Raw genomic sequence first — 22,457 nt, 5'->3', positions numbered from 1 at the left:
AACACACTCCCTGGGCCTATAACTGGAAATTGGACAGTGGCAACTATATAAATCACTCCTAAGTAATAAAATAGCAAAATAATGGACATGACAAGTGATTGTGTTCTAGGAAGGTGTATATGTGTGTGTGTGTGGGGGGGGGGGGGGGGTATTGAAGTGATGGGACTGGGAAACAACTTTATTTTAGACACGGAGAGGATGTCAGAAAGAATTTATTGTTTTAATTTTACTTTAGGAACTGTAAATTTATTTGGAGGTCGGTCTCTTGCACCCCTGAGTCTTCCTTCTCTCCAGCATTTTTTAATAGCTCTAGCGGCCTCTTGTCATGCAGCATTCATGCTATTTGCCTGCAGTGAATCAACCATATATAGATGCTCATGAACTTTAGCCTAAGAAGTAAATGGCCACATGTGACATTATTTATGTTTAATTTGTATTATATAAATTGTGACTTAGAACCACAGCTTAGAGAACATAAGAATATATTCCTACTGTAGAACACCTCAGGCTGAGCTGGAGATACAGGGTCCCTAAGTCTACTGTACTCTGTCACTTCAATACAAGTCAGATAATAATACTGCTAGGTGCACACATGTAATCCACACCAGACACCTCAGTGGTTACAGTACGTATTGGTTAAATAAGTCCATTTATTTCCTTAGCCCACCTTCTCCAGCACCTGCCAGTGTCTAGCTAGACCTGAGCCATTGATCCACAGTGATTGCCTTGCTGGGCCACCATAGAGTCTTCTCAGCATGGCTAGAGAGCCTATGTCTGGAGGAGACAGAAGGGTTCTTCTGTCGGACAGTAAGTTTGCTGCCCTCTAGTGATCACTCCTAGAACTGTATGGCACACCCTTGATCAGTGACTGCAGACTTATTCCCGGGGCAGCTGGAGGCCTCCATACATGTGCAGCTGCTGGTAAGGTGGGTGCAGGGAATCGGCATACATTGGGCACAAACATGGTAAGTAATGCTCTGCACTGCTTCTGCATATTATTATTATTAGTGCTTGGTAATATTGGGAGCGGCTTGAAATTGCATGATAACAACTTCCAGTCATGAGTGATGATGAATTAGGATAGACTTGGTGTGACCTGCATGGCTGCCAAACCACCAATACATTTACTGACTCTTAAAAATAAGACTAGCATTAAGTAATAATGTGGCCTGTTACTAAGCCAGCAAATTACACATTACATACACTGCACCAGTGGTTTGGAGCAGTGTAATGTGACTATTTCCAATGCCTGAAACAATTACTAGCTTGCAGATTTTTTTTTAATGTTCATATTGCATTACATTATGTCAGTTATAAGTCAATTTAATAACCTTTTTTTTTTATTGTGAGTAAAAAAAATGTAAAGTGTAGAAATAACTCTATAGGAGCACAGAACGTGCTGCTTCATACTAGGGAGTCTTTTACAAAGTTGTTTATATTGTCTGATGATAGGAGAGGATGCACATTATGCAGCTGATGGAGAGTCCTCAGGTTGGTGATGTCCCCTGTCCTACTGGTTCAGAATTCCACCGATCACAATATGAGCGCCTGAGGCAGAATCCACCATTCTGCTGGTCTGGGGGATTTCTTAGTTACCACCAGTCTCCAAATACCAAGAACAGGTTTGGAAGATTCTTGCTCCTAATAATGTTGTGGCTGAGACTGTCCATTACTTCTCCTCTTCTGTCTGCTGGATGTTGTATTTTTGTATCTAACCCTATCCTGTATACTACACAAGTTATATTAGTTGCCCATTTTGGACTATCCCCTCTCTTTCTACTGAGTAGTGATTTGTGATATTTCTCCACAGGACCTCTCAACGTTCAATCATTCGCCCCACACTGTTATGGAAGAGAGTGCCCAGCACCCAAACTCACAAATTCTGGAAGTTCTAGAACCAATGTGACACCAGTTTCACCAGGTCAGGTACCACATTTACGGAGAGTGGGTGTAGCAGGGCTGGAAAGTCTGGTGACTGGAAGGTATAAGGGGGATTACCACCTAATGACTGTTCATGGTGTTTTTTATACTCCTTTAGCGTTTACTAAAAGAGAGTTTTTAAAATAACTAATAGACTATTGCTCAGGTTCAGAGGTCAGGTGATATCGTGAGTGCATAGAAATTGCAGTGCGTTACAACTACAGGGATGGGATCATTCACTTAGAAACCTGTTATCCAGAAAGCAGAAAATCAGAATTGATAATATTATTCAGCGGATCATTAACACCCCCTCCCAGAATCATTGTGTGGGAGCGCTGCTATATGTTTAATGAGAGGACAAGCAGCCATACAGGTCATTTTAAATGTAATTTACTATATTTTAGGTATGTTGCTACAAATTGCCAAAACCTATTATCCATAAAACCCTGACTATCAAGTATTACAAATACCTGTATAGACTACTATACCATTTACATGCACTTATTTAATACTAGTCTGCTTCATATGTTGTCGTCTTAAAGACCGTAAAACTAAAAAATGTCAGGAAAACAAAATAAAAGTGTTTGTTTAATGGGGAATTTACAAATGTTTTTTTTTTTTTTTTCAAATGTCTGAATTGTCCTTTTTTTTTCTACACCGTTTAAAAAAAAAGGCCCCAAGAGCTACCAACGGTTCATGTTTTCAGGATTTCTTTAATCAAGCACAGGTGAGTTAATCTATTTTTCTTGGTCAGTAATTATCCCACCTGTTTCTACAGACAGAAATCCTGAAAACATGACCTGTTGGTAGCTCTGCCGTTACAGTACAGTTAGTTGTTGATAGTTTTGCAAATTGAGTAACCGTTTCTTTTCCATGAGTCACATTAAGCTTTAAAAAGTTGACATTTGAACAGAACAAACAGCCATGAAGTGTATTTCTGTTGCTTGGGAATTTGCAAATGGTTTAGCTGCAATACTATATATATATATATATTGCAAGCTTGTGAGCAGGGTTCTCTTACCTCTCTGTCTGTATGTATTACCCAGTATTGTTTTATTAATGTTTGTTCCCAATTGTAAAGCGCTACGGAATTTGCTGGCGATATATAAATAAATGATGATGGTTTATATATCTATATCTATATATTCATATATATATATATATATATATATATATATATATATATATATATATATAATTTTATAAGTCTGATCCAACTGTAACAATGTAAGAATGCAGATGGGTGAATAGAAGACACAACTTAACGACACGGGGAAATGTACAGAGGAGCAGTTTTGCATGTGATTTGCAAAGTGCCACACATTTATTAGGGTGGCCATATTCATTTATTATTCAATTCCAGGTACTAATAATTATCAGATTACCATTATTACCGGGGTCACTACTCATTTTACTTCCAAGGGTCCTCTGCTCATTATTTGATGTCTTCAGGGCGTTACGTTTAATTTTTCTGTACAGGGGGCGTTACTCATTATTTTATTAATAATGGTGGCAGTAATATTTCTTTTATCACTAGTGGGTGCTTGAGTACTTAATTGAGTTCAAGGAGGGGCCCAGAAATATTTAGCATTGGGCCAGGACCCTCTAGAGGCGGAGCTAGAACAAACGTATTGGAACGACTGATGGTCAATAGCGCTGGGTTTATAGTAAATTGAAGGGAGTTTCTTTTAAAATAACTTTATTTATATTTTCCCCATTCTGACAAACTAGACAGCTCATACAGCATGTGGTTTGAATCAATAGGTAGTTGGGCGCTCATTGACTTCCTAATGTAATAAATAATATGATATGGACTCATACATAAATAACATAATCTTGACTAAATGTATGAATATGTTATGAGAAAAGGTGCGAATGATAACCAAATAATATGACAAATATAAACATAAAAATAGCACATTGGTTAAAAGCAATAAATTGAAATGAAAACAAATGGAAACTCCTGATTGATCTCAGTTAAAATTCAGATACCCAAAACACAGATAATAATTGCCTAAATAAACAAAGGAGTCCAACAACATTCAATAAAATGGCTTCTCCATATACTTCCAGGAATAAGTTCAAACAATTACCAGAATGTGTTGAACTGTACTCATAAATGATGACCGTCAAAGGATATTATGTTCCATTATCTAGGTTGATATTGCTGGCAGCTGAACTATATAAAAATAGACTTCAATAGTCCAATTAATGGGAAGCATCAATTCAATAATGTTCCATTGATGTGGCGGATAAATAAAGACAGTACTTGCGCGTAGGGAGTTTGGAGAGAAAGATAAACGACCTAGAAGAGGAACAAGAGGAGGTGGTAAATTTAGAGGCAATAGAGAAAAACATACTAAACCATTAGGAATATTCCACCTAAGCAGTTACCACCTGTCCCATCCAGAAATACAAGTACTAAACAAGGGTTTCATTTTTGCCCCAAACAAATCCTTCAACAAATTTGATACATTTGTGAACATCCATCGCTTCATTAGGAAATTAACTCTGAAAAAATACTTTACTAAGTCTACACCTGAAAAGTAATATTCACAAGATAGGAGTCAATTCAAACATACTGAATTAAAACAGCCTTCCACATTTTGTCCAAAAAATGTAAAGGGCAATCTTATTAATACCTTTGAAACCGCGGTATTATCAGATTTAGAAAGATTACAACCGTAGAAGTTTCAAATGACTGTTAATCTAACACCAACAGAGATGAAGGCCCTGGAACAATTAAAGAGTCAAGAACATATCGTGATAAAACCAGCCGATAAAGGTGGCGGTATCGTGATTTTAAATTAAACTGAGTACAACCAGGAAACTATAAGACTTCTGTCCAACACTTCCACATATGAACAATTAGATACAAACCCGACGGAAGTTTTTCCAAACAATTAAAAGACATATTAGATCATGGTAGAGCAACAGGTATTATAAACTAACAAAAATACCAGTACATACATAATCCGCAACCAATTATACCAGTCATGTATTTTTTACCCAAGATCCACAAACATGCCACCAAACCACCAGGAAGACCTATTATATCCGGAATTGGCTCAATAACAGCAAATCTATCCCATTATTTAGACACTTTTCTCCAACCTTATGTCAAAACACAAAAGGCGTTCCTAAAGGACACTACACATGTTTTACAACAATTGAGAGACATGTCCTGGAACAATGGTCATTGGTTGGTCACATGTGATGTGACCTCCCTATATACCATTATTAAACATGACCTAGGTGTCAGATACTTCCTTGACCAAGACCCCGAGATTAGTGTGGAACAGTCCAATATTCTAGTCACAAGTATAGAATTTATCCTTAATCATAATTATTTCTGGTTTGAAGAGCATTACTATCTACAAAAACAAGGCAAGGCGATGGGCACCAGGTTTGCCCCCAGCTATGTAAATCTGTACATGAGTTTCTGGGAGAACAAGTACATATTGGAATCAACATATTTGGGAGGCGAACTGGTACTTTGGAAACGTTACATTGACTATGTAATTATTATCTGGGAGGGTTCAGAAACATCCCTCAACCAATTCCTTGAGTATATTATCAAACAGCTGCTACGGCCTTGTATTTACAGCCAAATACAGACAAAATTCAATACAGTTTTTAGATTTAGAAATATTAATCCATAACACTATAATTGCCACCAAAACCTTTAGGTAATCTGTCGCTGTTAATAGCTTTATACTTGCAGACAGTCATCACCATCCTCACTGGCTGCGTAGTATTCTGTTTAGCCAGTTTACGAGAATAAGACGAAATTGCACAGATATCCATGATTTAATTGAACAAGGAGAATTGATGAACATACACTTTGAGGAGAAAAATTATTATTAAGACATAATAGATGAAGCATTTACCGAAGTGAATAATATTGGACAGGGAGGACCTCTTAAGATATGAACCGTCAGCAAATTCCGTTAACATCAAGAAACAGGGCTATGATAGCAACAAAATTAATTTTATATCAGATTATAGAAGTGGGGCATACCGACTCAAAAAAGATTATTAACAAACATTGGCACATACTAAAACAAGATGAGGTCTTGGGACAAACTCTACCAGATCGTAGTCATCTTCAGGAAAGCCCCAGACCTCAAGAAATTCTTGGTCAGTAATCATATCCGCAACAAATGGAATTCCAACATAATGAATTGGCTAGGCAGGGTGTCACAAACACCCAGTTTTTATCACTGAGGAAGGTGTGTTAGCTGCAGAACTAAATATTGCTAATACTAAACCAATCTATGAATACCAGGCAACATTTGATGGTAACTTCCATAAGATCAAGGAATTCATCACCTGTGACTCTACAAATGTGATCTACCTCATCCAATGCCCCTGTAACAAGTAATACATAGGCTGTACTACCAGAAAGGTTCGCATAGGTTAATTCAGAGGAAACAAGATTTATTTACAATATGCGGCATGTTGCCGTACGATTTAGCAAACTACTGCTTAGTAAATGGGATGGTTTTAGTGAATTGCACATCAAAATGGCAAAACCGTTGCTTAGTAAATCTGCCCCAGATGTGCATTGTGTCTTTAAATATAACTTGATTTTAGTTTATGAATTTGTCCCTTCTACACCTTTATTTTATGATGTGACTGTCTTCTGTGTTGAGGACAGACAGCATTTATTTAGTAATCCTCTCTTGCTGATTGATCCATTGTGTACAGAATAAATGTGATATTTCTGCTAATGATTGTCTGTGTATGGTATAATGAAGTCCCTACTGTAAATATAGGGATAATAAAGTAGCAATCCCACATAGATTTGTTTTATTTTATAAAAATAGTAAGTTATGTATCTTTTAATCATTCATTTGTCACTTGTATCCGGTTGGCAAACATACATTTCTGGAAGGCATAGACACAATCAGTCTGCTACACAGACACAGGCTTACAGCTCTCAGCAAATCATGCTATGGCCGAGGGTGAAGAAGGAGGATCTCACGGTACAAAGCTCAGAGTGGTGTTCCAAAGCCTCTATGCTCACTACATCGTGTGCCATTTGACTGTGGTTGCCATGGTAATCCAGAATCCTAGATCATTAATAACAGCATGAAGGGGGGAAAAATGTTAAATACCAACATTTTTCTTATAGCTTGCCACAGTGATAAATGTTGAAAAACACAACTGATTTTTATCATGGGATTGCTTCTTTAAAAGCCTCTGACTAACTTTGTGACCTCATAAAGAGGGTACATTACTACTTATAATACACAAGCTTCTATTTGAAACAAAGCACGTTTCTCAGACTTGCCAGCTTCTTCTAGTTGGCGTCCGGGAGGTGCTGGGGGGAGGTGGGCGTGCGGGGCTCCAAAAATCGCATCATTATGAACGTGCCCCCTGTGACCTAATGACGCAAACACGTCATTTTACACCGTGGGGGGCGGGGCCAAATGCCACGATTCCCGGAGGATTGCGGCATTTTGTGCCGAATTCTGCCCACTTCACTAGGAAGTGGGCAGATGCGGGAGACTGCCATACTCTCTGGGGCAGTCCGGAAGACCCCACGAAATCCGGGAGTCTCCCAGACATTCCGGGAGAATTGGCAAGTATGACGTTGCTTATATGAAGTGTTTATATGAGGTGTTATTTGGCTGACTGTCCTTATAGTCCCTGTCTTTCTGAGGCTTCTGAGAATTTTGCTCTCAATTTAAAAACAGATGAACATATGACCCCCATATAGGTACTCTCAATGCTTAGGGTTATGTCCATCCTATTAGTAGAAGCTTCTCATATTTTTGCAAATGTGTGTAACTAAGACTTCTGCATTTTATGTACAAATCAGAGGTCATTTTAATTAGTCCTTTCTACTGGCAGTTCTGGGGTATGTTGTGTGATTATTCCCAGGTAACCCCTCCCTCTCCAGCACCTGTTGTTACATATATAATGACTCTTGGTAGCGCTGTCTGTGCAGGATGTGTAATATGCCTTGTGCAGGGCTGCTGATACTGTAACACAGGCTGCAACTTGGAAAGTGAAAGTGAAAGAATTGTGTATACAAAGACATCATTACAGTTGGGACGAGGAGGCAGCCAGCAGCGACACAGGGAGGCTGTGAACAGAGCTCGGAGGGGGCTGACAAGGCAGAAATAGAGAGAGGGGGGTACACGGTGGTCCCACAGCCCTGTAAGACGTCTCTGAAAAATCCACACAGCCCACAGAGGTTCTGAGTCTTCTGTTTTGCCAGGATGATGCCTTCTACCATCTACAAATTATCTTTTCTTGCTGCACTTGGTGAGTGACACAAACACACTGTCTCATACTGTCCCCCTGTCCGTCATTCTGTTTTTATTTCCCTCAATTCTATCTCAGTTACATTAATCCTCCAAATCTTACTTAGCCTCCTCTTTCTGCACCTCTGCTACTTCACCCTCGTCCCTCCACCCACAACTTTTCTTCCTCTCTTATCCCTCTATATTAATCTTTCTCTCTCCCCAGCCCCACTTATTCCTCAACGCCCCTTTCTGAATTCATTATAGTCCCGGGACTTTCCACTCATATTACTTTCATTTTGCACGTATCATCGAGTTGAGTGTGTGTATATATCTGTGTACGTCTTGTACAGTTAATGTGGCGTATATGCTGCAACGTCAATCCACATTAAAGGAAAACTGAACCTGAATCTGTTATTATTTTGTGACCACGGTGAGACTTATGTTTCCCCGGGACACCGTGCTCCAAGCTTTGAAATTTGAGCCTCAGGAAGCCATCTTGATTTTCACCCAGAAGCTGGTGACATTTCTCATGGCTTCCTGTTCTGCGACAGTATCTCATAAACTGTGTGTCTCCCCGAGCGGGAGATCCCCCTCTCCCCCATCGTTCTGCTAGATTGGTGGAAGATGGGGGTGATAGTATTAAACTTTTTTTATTTTTTAAAACTGAGACTCCACTTTTACATACGCCACTTTAATCACAGCATAGAGATACTAAGCATTTCACGTAGTAAGCTGAATATGGGAAGTTGTACTGTGCAGTTGAAGTACGTTTTAAGTAACAAGTTATCTTGTAAAAGGACGTGTGGCGTCATGCACCTAGTTTTACACAAACGCGATTATGTTTTTTTACAGGTAAGCGCATGGAATTGCAGGCCAAGGTAGAGGAATCTATTGGGGTGCAAAAGTTTGCAGTTTTCTGACATGAGGAGCAGGGTGGATCGAGAACCTTCCTCGCTGAGTGGAGAAGAGTTTTGCACTGAAGCGGGAAAATTAGATTTTATTTTGTTGGATGGGATTGTTTAAATGAGCTGGCAGGGGTGGAGAAGGCAAATTTAAGGAGGCGTTCTGCGTGTTACGGGTAGGCCCACAGCCTTTTTTTCCTCCTAATTACTCCGGCTCGTCAGAGGTGACGGAAACCTGACCTTGTCCGTAATACTGTCAGTGGGACACATTTTGCACTTTCCAGTCGCACTTTTGCAGAAATGGATAGAATATGTGTTAGATATAGAACAGGGTCATTTTAAATGACCAACAAGGCATGCTAAATATGAAGGAGGGCCGCCTCCCACCTCACAATCACTGCGTAGATGGCCCGTGACATCGCTCAATGTTGAGACATATTAACATCTTGGGATTTTATTGTATTTCTTTGTTACCATAGTTGTTATAATGTCCTTCTGGACATAATAATGTATTAATATTCTGTTTCTTCCATTTGTCACCCGTCTGTCTGCTCTTTATCACTATGACGGTTACTTGCAGCCGCCGTGTTCCTCGTGGCTTCCCCTGCCCACGGTGCTGAAACTCTGTCCTGCCGGTTGGTGGAAGAAGTCGGCGTACCCCGCACCCTGCAGCAGACGCCGGTCCTGCTACAGTTTACTGACTCCACCAGTCTGACGACAGATTATCCAGAAACCGTCGAGCCGGGCACCTTGGTCTTCTATGTATCTGGTGAGATATGAAGAATGACGTAGATAGAAGTATTATGAGAAGGTCTCTTGTCCTTCGGGAACATTTTGGAAACTTAGACACAGAGATGGTTAATCGATAAGAAGAAGAATAACTTGAACTAAGTGGAGATTTCAGGGGTCCCAGCTACTAAATAAAGAGCATTCAGTAGTGTAAACCAAAATTGTGAGTGTTTCATACACTTTTGTTCTCGTGTGTAGTTGTGTAACCAGGTTGCGGTACTCTCTGCATTTGCACCTGTTGAATCCCATTGAAATGATAACTTGACGAGATTGAAAAGTTAAATCAGGTGGTACATATATTTGTTCAAAAATAAAAATCATTAAAGGGGTTGGATCACCACAGTTTTGTATATATTAAAGAAGAACTCAAAAGAAAATGGACCCTCTCCCTTAAGTTACTCTAAACTGGCACCCATTGCCTTTACCTTGCAATCGCCACTTGGTGATCACTGGAGCGACCATCGTCAGGAGGTGCTAGAGAGGTAGATTCATCAGGTAAAACTTAAACCATTTTCAACTAGGAGTGTGTAGTGAAAGCGGCACCTGATTGGATCATTCACTGCACCAATCAGACGCTACTTTCACAGTGCACATTCCTCATTACCGCTCCACCTTTCTAGCGTTTGTGGGGGCTCCTAGCGGTGATTGTAAAGGAAGGGAAGCGGTAAGGTAGGGAGACTTAAAAGTTAATCAATAACTGTAAAATATGTTCATTGACTTATAATGTAAGCTGTTACTAAGAGTGGATGTTCGTCTCTATGGAAAGATCTAATCAGCTTAGCAGATGCAAGAAAGGACTTGCTTATATAGTGTCCCCAATGATTCTCACCCTGTGCAGCCATTGGCTGAGCCTTAGCAAACTAGATCTGTACGATCATGTTTGGTTTCTCTGCAGCATCCCAGCCTCCAGTGTTCACCAGCAGTGTGCTTTTAACAAGCCCTCCCTATGAGAGGGACAATGGGCAGGAAGCTACAGTGACAGTGAGCAGGAGCCCTGATTTTTATACTGTGGTCCATTCACTTTGATACTTTTCATCATTTTTATACTCTTCTATCTTATACTATCTTTTATACCCCTGTTTAAAGGTAAATTAGTATAAAAAAATCTCCTTTTCAACCTAACCTTTGGTTGATCGCTACAAAAAGTGGCATTTCTTACTATTTTATTGATGGAGCTGCAGCTGATTTTACTGTCCTCCATGATAATTAAATCTATTAATAGACCCCTGCTGTCCTCAGTCTGAACACTTGTCACTGTTTCCACAGCGTTGCACTCAATATAATTGCAATTGTAGAGGCAGAAATAGGTCTCAGTACAGACCCTGATAATTCCCTTAATGCAAATATACAATCAGGGTCACAGACTGTTGTTTCGGTGCAGATATTCTTTCCCTCAGGCTCAGTGTTCTGTGGCAGGTCATTGTACTCCAATCCGTAGGTACTTACTATAGTCACTAATGACAGTATTTCCTATAACCTGGTAGTGTGAGCCAGCTACCTGAGTGAGTAAATAAATTAAGAAATATCTTGAGGTGACCTCTAGATGCTGATCTGTTGACGCGCTGGATCTGTACACACAGTACCATTTGTGTTTTTCACCAAAGCAGAATTGTTTATTTTCATCACATTGGTTACGACACAGAACTGCTCTGTGAGTACAATTGTAGCCCATGCAAAGGGCAGAGCTGGTTATTGTCTTGTCCAAGGGCATCAACAAATAAACTCAGCAATGATTATATAAAGGCTTTATTGAAAAACAAACGGTAAACATGCAAAATAAAAAAAAATGCATCAAGTACAAGTTTGACTAAAGTTGTTGTAGCGCAAAAGAAAACATATAAACCTATCTCACCGATATCTTACACGTTCGGTAGTCACCCGTCCACTAATTGTACGTCTCCCCTTGTCTAGACCCCTCTGGACAGCTGCTGTCTTCTGAGTTCACTTATTGCGAGTTGACCTATCACTTACCGCAGGAGGTGGAGCTAAACTGGGTGCGGTCTCTCACCCGGGAGAAACGCAGCCCGCCCTCTCTCGGCAAGTCCTGGTACAGCCTGTCCGCCAAGAGTGATAAGGATGAGAAGTCTGTGAGTGCCGTGCTGGGCCCGCGGGGAGACCAGAAGGACCACTTGGCAGGTACGGCCCAGTTTAGGGGGGGGACACTACTCTTCAATTCTGTATGTTCGGGTGATGTTTGCAGGAAAGTAAATGTGGGATTTTATTTCAGACTTCTGTAGTAAAAGACATTTCTGAAAGAGCAAAAAATGCGGAAATGCAGATAATGATGTTTCTTGCTTCTGTTTATCCTCATTTATGTCTTAAATCATCATCACTATTTATTTATATAGCGCCACTGACTCCGCAGTACTGTACAGAGAACTCACATCAGTACTTGCCCCATTGGGGCTTACAATCTAAATCCCCTAACATACACAGACAGAGAGAGACTAAGGGCAATTTAGTAGCAGACAATTAACCTACCAGTATGTTTTTGGAGTGTTGGAGGAAACCCACGCGCAAACGCACAGATAAGGCCATGGTCGGGAATCAAACTCATGACCCCAGTGCTCAACGGCCGGGCGTACCTCCTCAGAGTGTATAATTAAAGTCCTTTGTGGGGAGAAAATTTACACAGGCCCCCCAAATGTGACTTCTCCACCCCTCATTTTAATATCTTGTCTTGCAAAATAATAACTTGCACATTCATGCACCTCGGAAGGAGCCCCCCGATCCAGCTCCTCCCATCAGAAGATTTTTGCCCCAGCTACAGGTATCTCCCTTCCTTGTATTGCCACCTCCTGTCTCTCTTCAGTTGGCCATACATGTCTGTACCATCCAAGCCGTGAACGCTGTGAACAGATAGACCATCATCAGTGCAGTAGAACGATGACGCAGTCAGATGCTGTCATTGTCTGACCACATTCACCGCCCACCAGATCTGACACCTGATAAATTCTATGTAGGATCGATGATGATTTTGGACCATAAAGGGTACGTACAATTTGCAGCTAATTAGGACTAAACCACCCTATTTTACTATGAGAAATACAGCGTGCGTTCTCTGTATGTTCATGCAACTCCGTCATGTATCTAATAGTAAATCCCGTTACGTACAACAGTACGGAACATGGCGCATTATAAATAAAATGTAATGTTAACAGTATGAACAATATAAAAATTATTTAATATATAATATATTTTATATAGGTAACATTTCCTGTAGCATGTTGACGTTATATGTAATTTTTTGCTCAGCAATTGTCCTCTGTTATCAGCCATTTAAGCTCAGAAATGCTCCCGAAAGTGTTTTTGCATAAGTTTGCTGACAGGAAGCCTGATGTGCGTAGGAAAAGTGTCTCCCCCAAATGACGATAATCATCAAATGTCTTGTTTGAGATCACCACTCCTGAATCCCCATATACATCTTCCTTCATCTAACGTCCTCTGTCCCCTCAGTGTCCCTAGCCGTGTACTCCACCTCCGCCCTGGTGAACGCCGTGCTGGGGAAGCCTCTGTCCTTATCCTGCGGCATGTGGCGGGGGCAGCAGTCTCGCTTCGCTGTGGAGTGGCGCCATCGCGCTCTGGGAAACGGGAAGGTTCTGTACGCTTATGACGGATGGCAGGACAAGGTGGAGGAGGAGCTCCCGGGTTATCGGATGAACTTCTCTTCCCTGCACAAAGAGGGCGATGTGTCGCTCTCGCTGGAGAAAGTGGACGTCAAGCATCAGGGTACCTTCCTGTGCACGGCCTACCTGCCCTACGTGAGGGCCCAGAGAGACATCCAGCTACAGGTCACAGGTGAGAGATTGGAACGGGGCCATGTCGGCACAATTGCCAACATCTTCACTAATGTTTGAACATACTTTAACTAAACACATTACTATAACTTCCTGGCCTCTTTCCCTGTTGTTCACCCATGCCTTTATATAATCAAGGAATTGTTTATGTTCATTGTCCTTGGATATGTTACAGATTTCTTGTGCTCTGTCCAGCATTTGCTTGGATTGTAATCACAGAGCTGTCATGTGTCTTCTCAAAGGGCAGCACCCTGCCTTAGTCACATAATGGACTTGGTGAAAAACACAGACATATACCAGAAAAATAATAGCAGTGTGCTTAGTAAAATTTGCATTAGGTTGTCTGAATGTGGGAAATCATGGATAAAGATGTGGAGATACTGATAATCTGTGCATGGTTACTTCCCAACATGACCTTTCCTCTTTGTTCATTGTCCGTCCAGCTAAACCTCAGATCTCTCTCCTGCCGGCCCGTCTCTTCGCTCGGCCTGGTGAGGAGCTGACACTCTCCTGCGAGATCTCTCACTTTCACCCTCTGGAGATCTCTGTGGACTTCCTGGTCCAGCTTCCAGGGGAGTCACAGTCCTCCCTCCTGCCTGGGACTTCCCTGTCCCCCCACGGCCACAACCAAGATGGCACCTACAGCATCACCGCATTCCAACGCATCACCGCTAGCCACGATCTCCACGGTGCACGCTACTCCTGCCGCGTCAACCACGCCAGTGCCGCTAACGGGATGTCCCGCATCCAAACGCTGCAGATTGCAGGTAAGTAGCCACAGATGAAGTAGGTTCCTCATGTTGGAATATCCAGCACATATTTGCATCATTCAGCACATTGTCACCTTTGGGATCCATGATCTCTGCTCCCTATATGTTTTTTCGGGTGTTCACCCCATGGTACACGTAATGTTTCCACATGACGGTGAATACTTTCTAGTGGGACCTTGGGGTGAATAAAAGCAGTGTCTACAAATATATTGTGCAGGCCTGGCCAACTTGCGGCTCTCCAGGTGTTGTGAAACTACAAGTCCCGACATATCCTGTCGGCTGAGAACCATCTGATAGCTGGCAGGGTATGCTGGGACTTGTAGTTTCACAACACCGGAGAGCTATGGGGTGGCCAGGCCTTATATAAGGTGTCCACACTCCTGTGCAGTAAGGAGATGGGAGGGTGGAGATCCCAACATAAATTCTCTTTGCTTATTAGCTCTATACAGTAAAACGCTAATTAATGAAGCGGACAAGTTGTTTCTTTTACTGTGTTTATTGGATCATTGACTTCTCTGTTATTGAGTAATAAACCAGATAGGGCGCAGTAACTAGCACTTAATGGTTTATCTGTGCAAGAAATGTCTATAAGTTGACATGAGATAATACACGTTATAGTCTGTATGTGATGTGATATTGTAATAATATGATGTTATACTTCACAGGAGTATCGGGATCATCACTGGAGGATTATATGTATCTCTTCCTGACCGCACTCTTTCTCTATGGGTTTCTGAGCTACGTGCACAGGACAGGTGTGTATATATAAGGGGGGCGTATTTAAGTGGCATATAAAGGGTGGCATTAACGGGCAACGTGTTCTATGATTCCAAGCTGCCATGATGGGGTATTGAAGGATAAATCGGGACTGTGAGCAGCATTTGTTATCACAGCTACAGACAGGTTTTCCCCCACTAGATAATAGTTCCTGGAGCAGTTCGCCCCGCCAGCGCTAGTAGTACCATGATGCAACGGTGCAAAATATGCTCCTGTCCAATCAGTGGACAGCCAGTTTCTGCAGCAGTTTACCGTCAGACTCCAGGTTACGAGCCCTCGAGCATCATGGGAGTGGAGCCGCTGGCAGGAGTCTGCGGGGTCCCCTGGGCATTTTACCTCTGTCATTTTGATAGTCCTGGGAATTTATTAGTGATATAAAAACTATACTTATGAAATTCTTCCTCTAAACTACAAACAAAACCCAAAAGCTATCAGGCTCTGTAGAGGGTCTGACAAATCGTGGGGTACACTACAGTACATCATACAGGGAGTGTGACACAGTGCGGGGTACACCAGGTATGTTACAGTATATCATACAAAGAGTGTGACACAGTGCGGGGTACACCGGGTATGTTACAGTATATCATACAAGGAGTGTGACACAGTGCGGGGTACACCGGGTATGTTACAGTATATCATACAGGGTGTGTGACACAGTGCAGGGTACACCGGGTATGTTACAGTATATCATACAAGGAGTGTGACACAGTGCGGGGTACACCAGGTATGTTACAGTATATCATACAGAGAGTGTGACACAGTGCAGGGTACACCGGGTATGTTACAGTAGATCATACAGGGAGTGTGACACAGTGCGTGGTACACCGGGTATGTTACAGTATATCATACAGAGAGTGTGACACAGTGCAGGGTACACCGGGTATGTTACAGTAGATCATACAGGGAGTGTGACACAGTGCGGGGTACACCGGGTATGTTACAGTATATCATACAAGGAGTGTGACACAGTGCAGGGTACACCGGGTATGTTACAGTATATCATACAGGGAGTGTGACACAGTGCGGGGTACACCGGGTATGTTACAGTATATCATACAGGGAGTGTGACACAGTGCGGGGTACATCGGGTATGTTACAGTATATCATACAGGCTGTGTGACACAGTGCAGGGTACACCGGGTATGTTACAGTAGATCATACAGAGAGTGTGACACAGTGCAGGGTACACCGGGTATGTTACAGTATATCATACAGGGAGTGTGACACAGTGCAGGGTACACCGGGTATGTTACAGTAGATCATACAGGGAGTGTGACACAGTGCGGGGTACACCGGGTATGTTACAGTATATCATACAAGGAGTGTGACACAGTGCAGGGTACACCGGGTATGTTACAGTATATCATACAGGGAGTGTGACACAGTGCGTGGTACACCGGGTATGTTACAGTATATCATACAGGGAGTGTGACACAGTGCGGGGTACATCGGGTATGTTACAGTATATCATACAGGGTGTGTGACACAGTGCGGGGTACACCAGGTATGTTACAGTAGATGATACAGGGAGTGTGACACAGTGCAGGGTACACCAGGTATGTTACAGTAGATCATACAGGGAGTGTGACACAGGTAGAGGCTATTGATGAGCACATATTATACAGTACTTTATCTGTTTGTTTCTGCTGCTGTCTCTCCTGTCCCTAGTTATGTATAAATGTTATAAGACACACAGAGTAGTAACATCATGGTGTATACTGACTCTTCTTTCTGTTCCTCTCTTACAGCTGTATCGTTCTTTAGGACCCCGAAGGAGGCTAATGATAGAAAGGTAACGTCCATCTGTACAATGTACATAGACTGGAGTGTGCAGCCGGAACATGTGTCATGGTGTTGTGTAGAGGAACAGCATGGGAAACACTGGTCTGTTACAGTATATCATACAGGGGGTCTGACACATTTCGGGGTACACCGAGTCTATTGTTAAATCACAGCATTAGATGTGCCTGACACTATTTAGGTTTAATTGCTTATTTTCCTTCCATTGCAGAGCAAACCAGAGTAAGAAACAATAGAAGCTGAGGAAAAGACCCGCAAACCAGTTTGTGTGTGCAAAGTAGTGCGAAAGATGTGTTTTGTGTGTGAGACAATGTGTGTATGCAATGTGTGTCACCCAATGTAGCCCTATTAGACACAGCTGGGCCATGTGACCAGATCCTATTAGGCGAAGTCAGTGCGGTCCTCCAATGAATGCCCGTCTCTGCGGATCAGTCATTGGCTAACCGGATTTTACGCCATTCTAAATCCCCATCTGATTTGATATAAACATACTGGTAGGTTAATTGGCTTCTAACAAATTGACCCTAGTCTGTGTGTGTGTATGTGTTAGGGAATTTAGACTGTAAGCTCCAATGGGGCAGGGACTGATGTGAATGAGTTCTCTGTACAGCGCTGTGGAATTAGTGGCGCTAGAAAAATAAATGGTGATGATGATGATGATGATCAGAATTGTTTGACCTTTTGTATCGTAGATAAAGCTATTTGGGTCCAGTGTGGCTAAATTGCTGTGTATATGTGCTAACGCTGGGTGACAGGACATGGGTGACTAGTGAACGCACGGATACCTTGTGATAGTGACCTGCGGTGGGCGTGTCGTCCTACCACTATCTATCACTTTGTGTAGGTGTAAACATTGGTGCTGGTGTATGTGACTGTGTCTGACAGTATGTGTGTAATATCTGACTGTGTATTTTAAACACTTGTGCTTTACCCAGGATAAATGTGTTGATTGTATCGATGCTGCATAATTTGTGACATTACGGTATCTTTAAATCTTATACCTTGAATTAAATGGGAGATTCTGGTAAAACGCACAGTGCAACGACCAGCCCCAGACAGGCAGTCTGGCATTTCTGGCATTGGCTAGACAGTCCGGTGTGCTTTAGAGTATTAGTGGTCTGGCCTGGGGTCCCACTGGCCTTTAATAACATTTTATTTGCCACAACAACAGCAGATTCTCCACCACGGCCTTCGCTGTACTGAATCACTAGCGGCACCAATAGACAGACAGATGTATGCCAGTAAATCGCGTTGGGCATGTACACAGACGCGCTTTGTATCCCGCGTTTGTGTCTTAGCCCCAGTCTTACCCAGGTCACGATTGAGTGTCTATAAAAGAATCACAAATAATAGTATCTTCCAAATAAGTATAAATTATTATTTGTGACAAAGACATGCAAAGCAGGATCTATTTACTTGCACATATCTACAAAGTAGCTAAAAGGTAAATTGCCACTAGCCATAAAATACAAATTATTACAGAAAGACAAAAGAACTCAGGGCTAAAGAATTAAAATCAATTCAATATTTAAAATGAAGAATTAGTGGTATGTAGTGTATGGTTATACAGCATATTAAAGTTTAATTTTATACAGTGGAACAAATGATTCTTCTGATAAAACCATCTGAGACAAACTAATATCTATTGAAATTGTAAAATAATAATAATAAAAAAAATGAAAAGAAGATTATAAGGTGGTGTAGTAATTTATCTTATGATGGGTAGGTGGAAAAACCAGTGTTCACTAATACAATAGTCCATGTGTTAGGGAATGTGACCAGGATTATTGATGAATACAGCAGCATAACACAAGGGGCCTGATTCATTAAGGATCTTAATTTGAGAAACTTCTTATTTCAGTCTCCTGGACAAAACCATGTTACAATTAGAGATGAGCGGGCTCGGATTCCGCTAATCCGAGCCCACCCGAACAGTGCGGATCCAAACGGGATCCGAGCACTGTTCGGATATTTCCGGCGGGCAAAAAAATGAAAACGAGGCTCTGTCGTCCAAGTCTCGCGTCGAATCTCGCGAGGGGTGGGAGGGAGGGCCCAGAACAATTCCATCTTGTACCTCTTTTTTTGGCATTATGTGCTCAAGCTACCTCGGTGCAACCTTTTGGCCTAAAAACAATATTGTGAGGTGTTCAGAATAGACTGGAAATTAGTGGAAATGATTGTTATTGAATGTTATTGAGGTTAATAATAGTGTAGGAGTGAAAAAAAAACCCACAAAACTGGTTTTTAGCACTTTTTATGTTTTTTTCAAAATAAATCCGAATACAAAACCTTAAACCTGAACCAAAACCTTTCGTCAGGTGTTTTGCGAAACAAATCCCAACCCAAAACCTCAAGCAAATCCGAATCCAAAACACGAGACACCAAAAGTGGCCGGTGCACATCCCTAGTTACAATGCAAGGGGTGCAAATTAGTATTCTGTTTTGCACATAAGTTAAATACTGTTTTTTCATGTAGCACACAAATACTTGATAGCTTATTTGTACACTGAAATTTAAAGTTGATATTTGTGTGTTACGTGACAAAACAGTCAGTATTTAAGTATTTAACTTATGTGCAAAACAGAATACTAATTTGCACCCCTTGCATTGTAACATGGTTTTGTCCAGGAGACTGAAATAAGAAGTTTCTCAAGTTAAGATCCTTAAAGAATCATGCCCAGGGATTGGAAATGTTACTTTTCTCTCTGGTCCTTTTACCAGTGGTAACGCTGGATCAGCAATTATGAGGTCCGGGAATCTGGGCCAGGATTGACCAGCAATAATCCAGCATAGTTCATGTTGCACAGATGCAATTCTAGAGCAGATTGGTACCATAAATCCAGAGAATCCATAAATGTTAAAGACTATACGGGGGGAGTTCATTTCCCCCACATAAAACTGCGGACATCACAACCAGTCCGACTGCGCTCGTTTCCGAGTACTGCGGTACCCAACATCGAGGATTTACCTGCACACCTCTATAAGGTGTGAGGACGAATCCATGATGTTACATCGCTGCAGTGTTTGTTCCGAGCCCCCTAGGTGTGACCAATTCATGTACTGAGATATCCTACTTGTTTTGGAAACGGCGGTTGTCTTCATCAGGGGTAAATAGGAATAGTAATTATGGAGGTGCAGTTTGAACTACAATTTACCACCCCCCTCATTTTTACACAGCTGTTCACCTGGCCTGGTATAGAGGTACCTACAGGCATCTTATTGTCTCCATTCAAATAATAATCCCTTTGTAGCAGGTAGTGAGACACTGAAAATGCAAGAAAATATGTTGGCTGACTATTGTTATAATTATTTTGCTTTTATATAGCGCCGACATATTCCCTAGCTCGGTACAATAGCTACACACCAAAACAAGGGAAGGACGTGCTCACTGAACCTTATACTCTGCACTGTATTGGGTGTGCTTGTATATAAGCCAGAATTCACTTAGGAGTAGATTTATCAATCCATCTGAAAAGGAGAAGTAGAGGTGTTGCCCATAGCAACCATTCAGATTCTAGCTACAATATTCTAGAATGTTGTAAATAAATTATAGATAGTATCTGTTTGGTTGCTATGGGCAACTCCTCCACTTTTCCTTTTTAGAAGGTTAGATAAATCTACCCCTTAGTGTCACCATTGATATCCAATGGGTTTGTACGCAAGAGGCTGGAACAGAGTTTTGTTTTTAAAGTAAGATTTTAAAGTGACTTCCTACATAAGTTCCCATCTACCACTTATATTGTCTTCCTCCTAATTGTGTGCATTACCCCCTCCACCTCTATAGAGGCCCACTATAGCCCAGAGGGGGGGGTTCATGTACTTTTGTTTTTCTTTCTATTATGTGAATGAAATAATTGTGATCTATCTCCTGTGCGCAGCGTCTACACATCTTTTGACCCCACTGAAATACAAGGGAAAGGGAATCACATATAGTAATAGTTCATCTGCAAGATTGCTTTACAATTAACCGATTGCATTTATGTTTTTAGAAAGCTTTTTTCAAACATTGTTCATTCAGCTCATGAAGAGATTCTGCAGCAGCTTTTGTGTCGGGACTTAAGTCATTTTCATTTCTTTGTAAAAGTTGTGCTTCTTGTTTTGCTACCAGATACATTTTGAATCCTTTGTTTGTGTTCACTATAATTTAATTAGGTAAATGTGACGTTTAGTAGCTGCTAAAACTGTGACCTAAGTAAGACATGTTGCCTTTTTTTCGTCAATAAAATCAACTTGTGAATAAAAAGTACCAGTCTGCATTATTTTGTCATTAAAATGTTTCTTATATTTTGATTGCCATTTATTTAAAAATTGAATAATTGGTGCAGATAAAAATGTGGTGTTTCTCATAGCAACCAATCAGATGTTGGCTTTCATTTTCTAAACAGCACTTGGGAAAAATTAGCTAGAACCTGATTGGTTGCTGTGTGCTGGGTGTTGTTGTATAGAAGAGATACTGGAAGTACAGGAATCTAGTACCTGTAGAGCCATCCTGGCTCATATCTTCTCAGAGTCCCTCTGAGAACACCTGGTACATTATATGCCTTATTTCTTATGGATAAACCTATGCAGTTTGTTTCTTTTTTTCTTGCTTGGTAAACAAACGCCACCCGGTTGGAAAGAATATTTCCAGTAATAATCATTGCGCCAGTACAGATTGCTAATTGCATAAAACTTTGCTCAAAGTGCATTGTAAACGTGCTACAAATTCAATAACTGCCCTTGTTCAATACAAAGGCATTGAAATTCGGCTGTGTGTGCTGATAAGTCAGCAGCCTCCATCATTTCCTGTACAGGACCATAATTATTGCTGTACAAGGCTGTAGCGTATGTACATATTAATTTATATACATAATCCCCTATCTATTAGACTTAATGCATTGCTAAGAATATAAACCTTAGTGATGAATTGCAATGATTTCAGTAACCTGTAGGGGTGCTGTACATTATGTTGCCTGTATAGGAATTACCCTGCTTGATATATTCCTTATAAAGCACACAGTGACACAAGGGAACAGCGTCCGGCAATCGCTGGCTGTCCAGACAGGGTCGCCGAGAGGGATTTCGGGCCCTGGTACAGCAACTTCTTGGGGCCCCTTCCATAGCCCTTGAAGGGGTTCTGGTCACACCAGGTTGGTGGCTCCTCCCACTACAAGGACAGGACAGCCCCACCCTCTCGTCGCCCCTGTTTCCAGATGTGGAACTACAAAGCCCAGCATTCCCTGCTCAAGTTGGCAGGTCATGCTGGGATTTGTACTTCTACCACAGTTGGAGAGTCATCGTCCAAAGGATCCCACACTGCAATGACGTCATTAAACGTGACAAATGTGCAGGATGTTTTTTTGACGTTGCTCGATGAAGTGACGCAGCAGATTGAAGATCTTTATTTATAAATTGTGAACGACATACAGAGTAATTGTCTGTTTTATAAAGAGGAAGTTCCCCGAA

The 22,457-nt window shown here is 41.5% G+C and overlaps 1 protein-coding gene across 1 annotated transcript; it reads left to right on the top strand.

Moving 5' to 3' along the window:
* Positions 1 to 7,934: 7,934 nt before the first annotated feature.
* On the top strand, positions 7,935 to 17,669 carry TAPBP (TAP binding protein). Its single transcript, XM_075186445.1, has 8 exons — positions 7,935 to 8,196; positions 9,660 to 9,848; positions 11,780 to 12,004; positions 13,325 to 13,666; positions 14,109 to 14,432; positions 15,101 to 15,190; positions 16,961 to 17,004; positions 17,224 to 17,669. The coding sequence occupies exons 1-8, from the start codon at positions 8,151 to 8,153 to the stop codon at positions 17,236 to 17,238; spliced, it is 1,275 nt and encodes a 424-aa protein (XP_075042546.1). The 5' UTR covers positions 7,935 to 8,150; the 3' UTR covers positions 17,239 to 17,669.
* The last annotated feature ends 4,788 nt before the right edge of the window (positions 17,670 to 22,457 follow it).

The sequence above is a fragment of the Mixophyes fleayi genome, chromosome 9, assembly GCF_038048845.1.
Source record: "Mixophyes fleayi isolate aMixFle1 chromosome 9, aMixFle1.hap1, whole genome shotgun sequence".
NCBI classification, from domain to species: Eukaryota; Metazoa; Chordata; class Amphibia; order Anura; family Limnodynastidae; genus Mixophyes; species Mixophyes fleayi.
The sequence above is the reverse complement of the archived record's forward strand: the minus strand, read 5'-3'. Positions and strand labels throughout refer to the sequence as shown.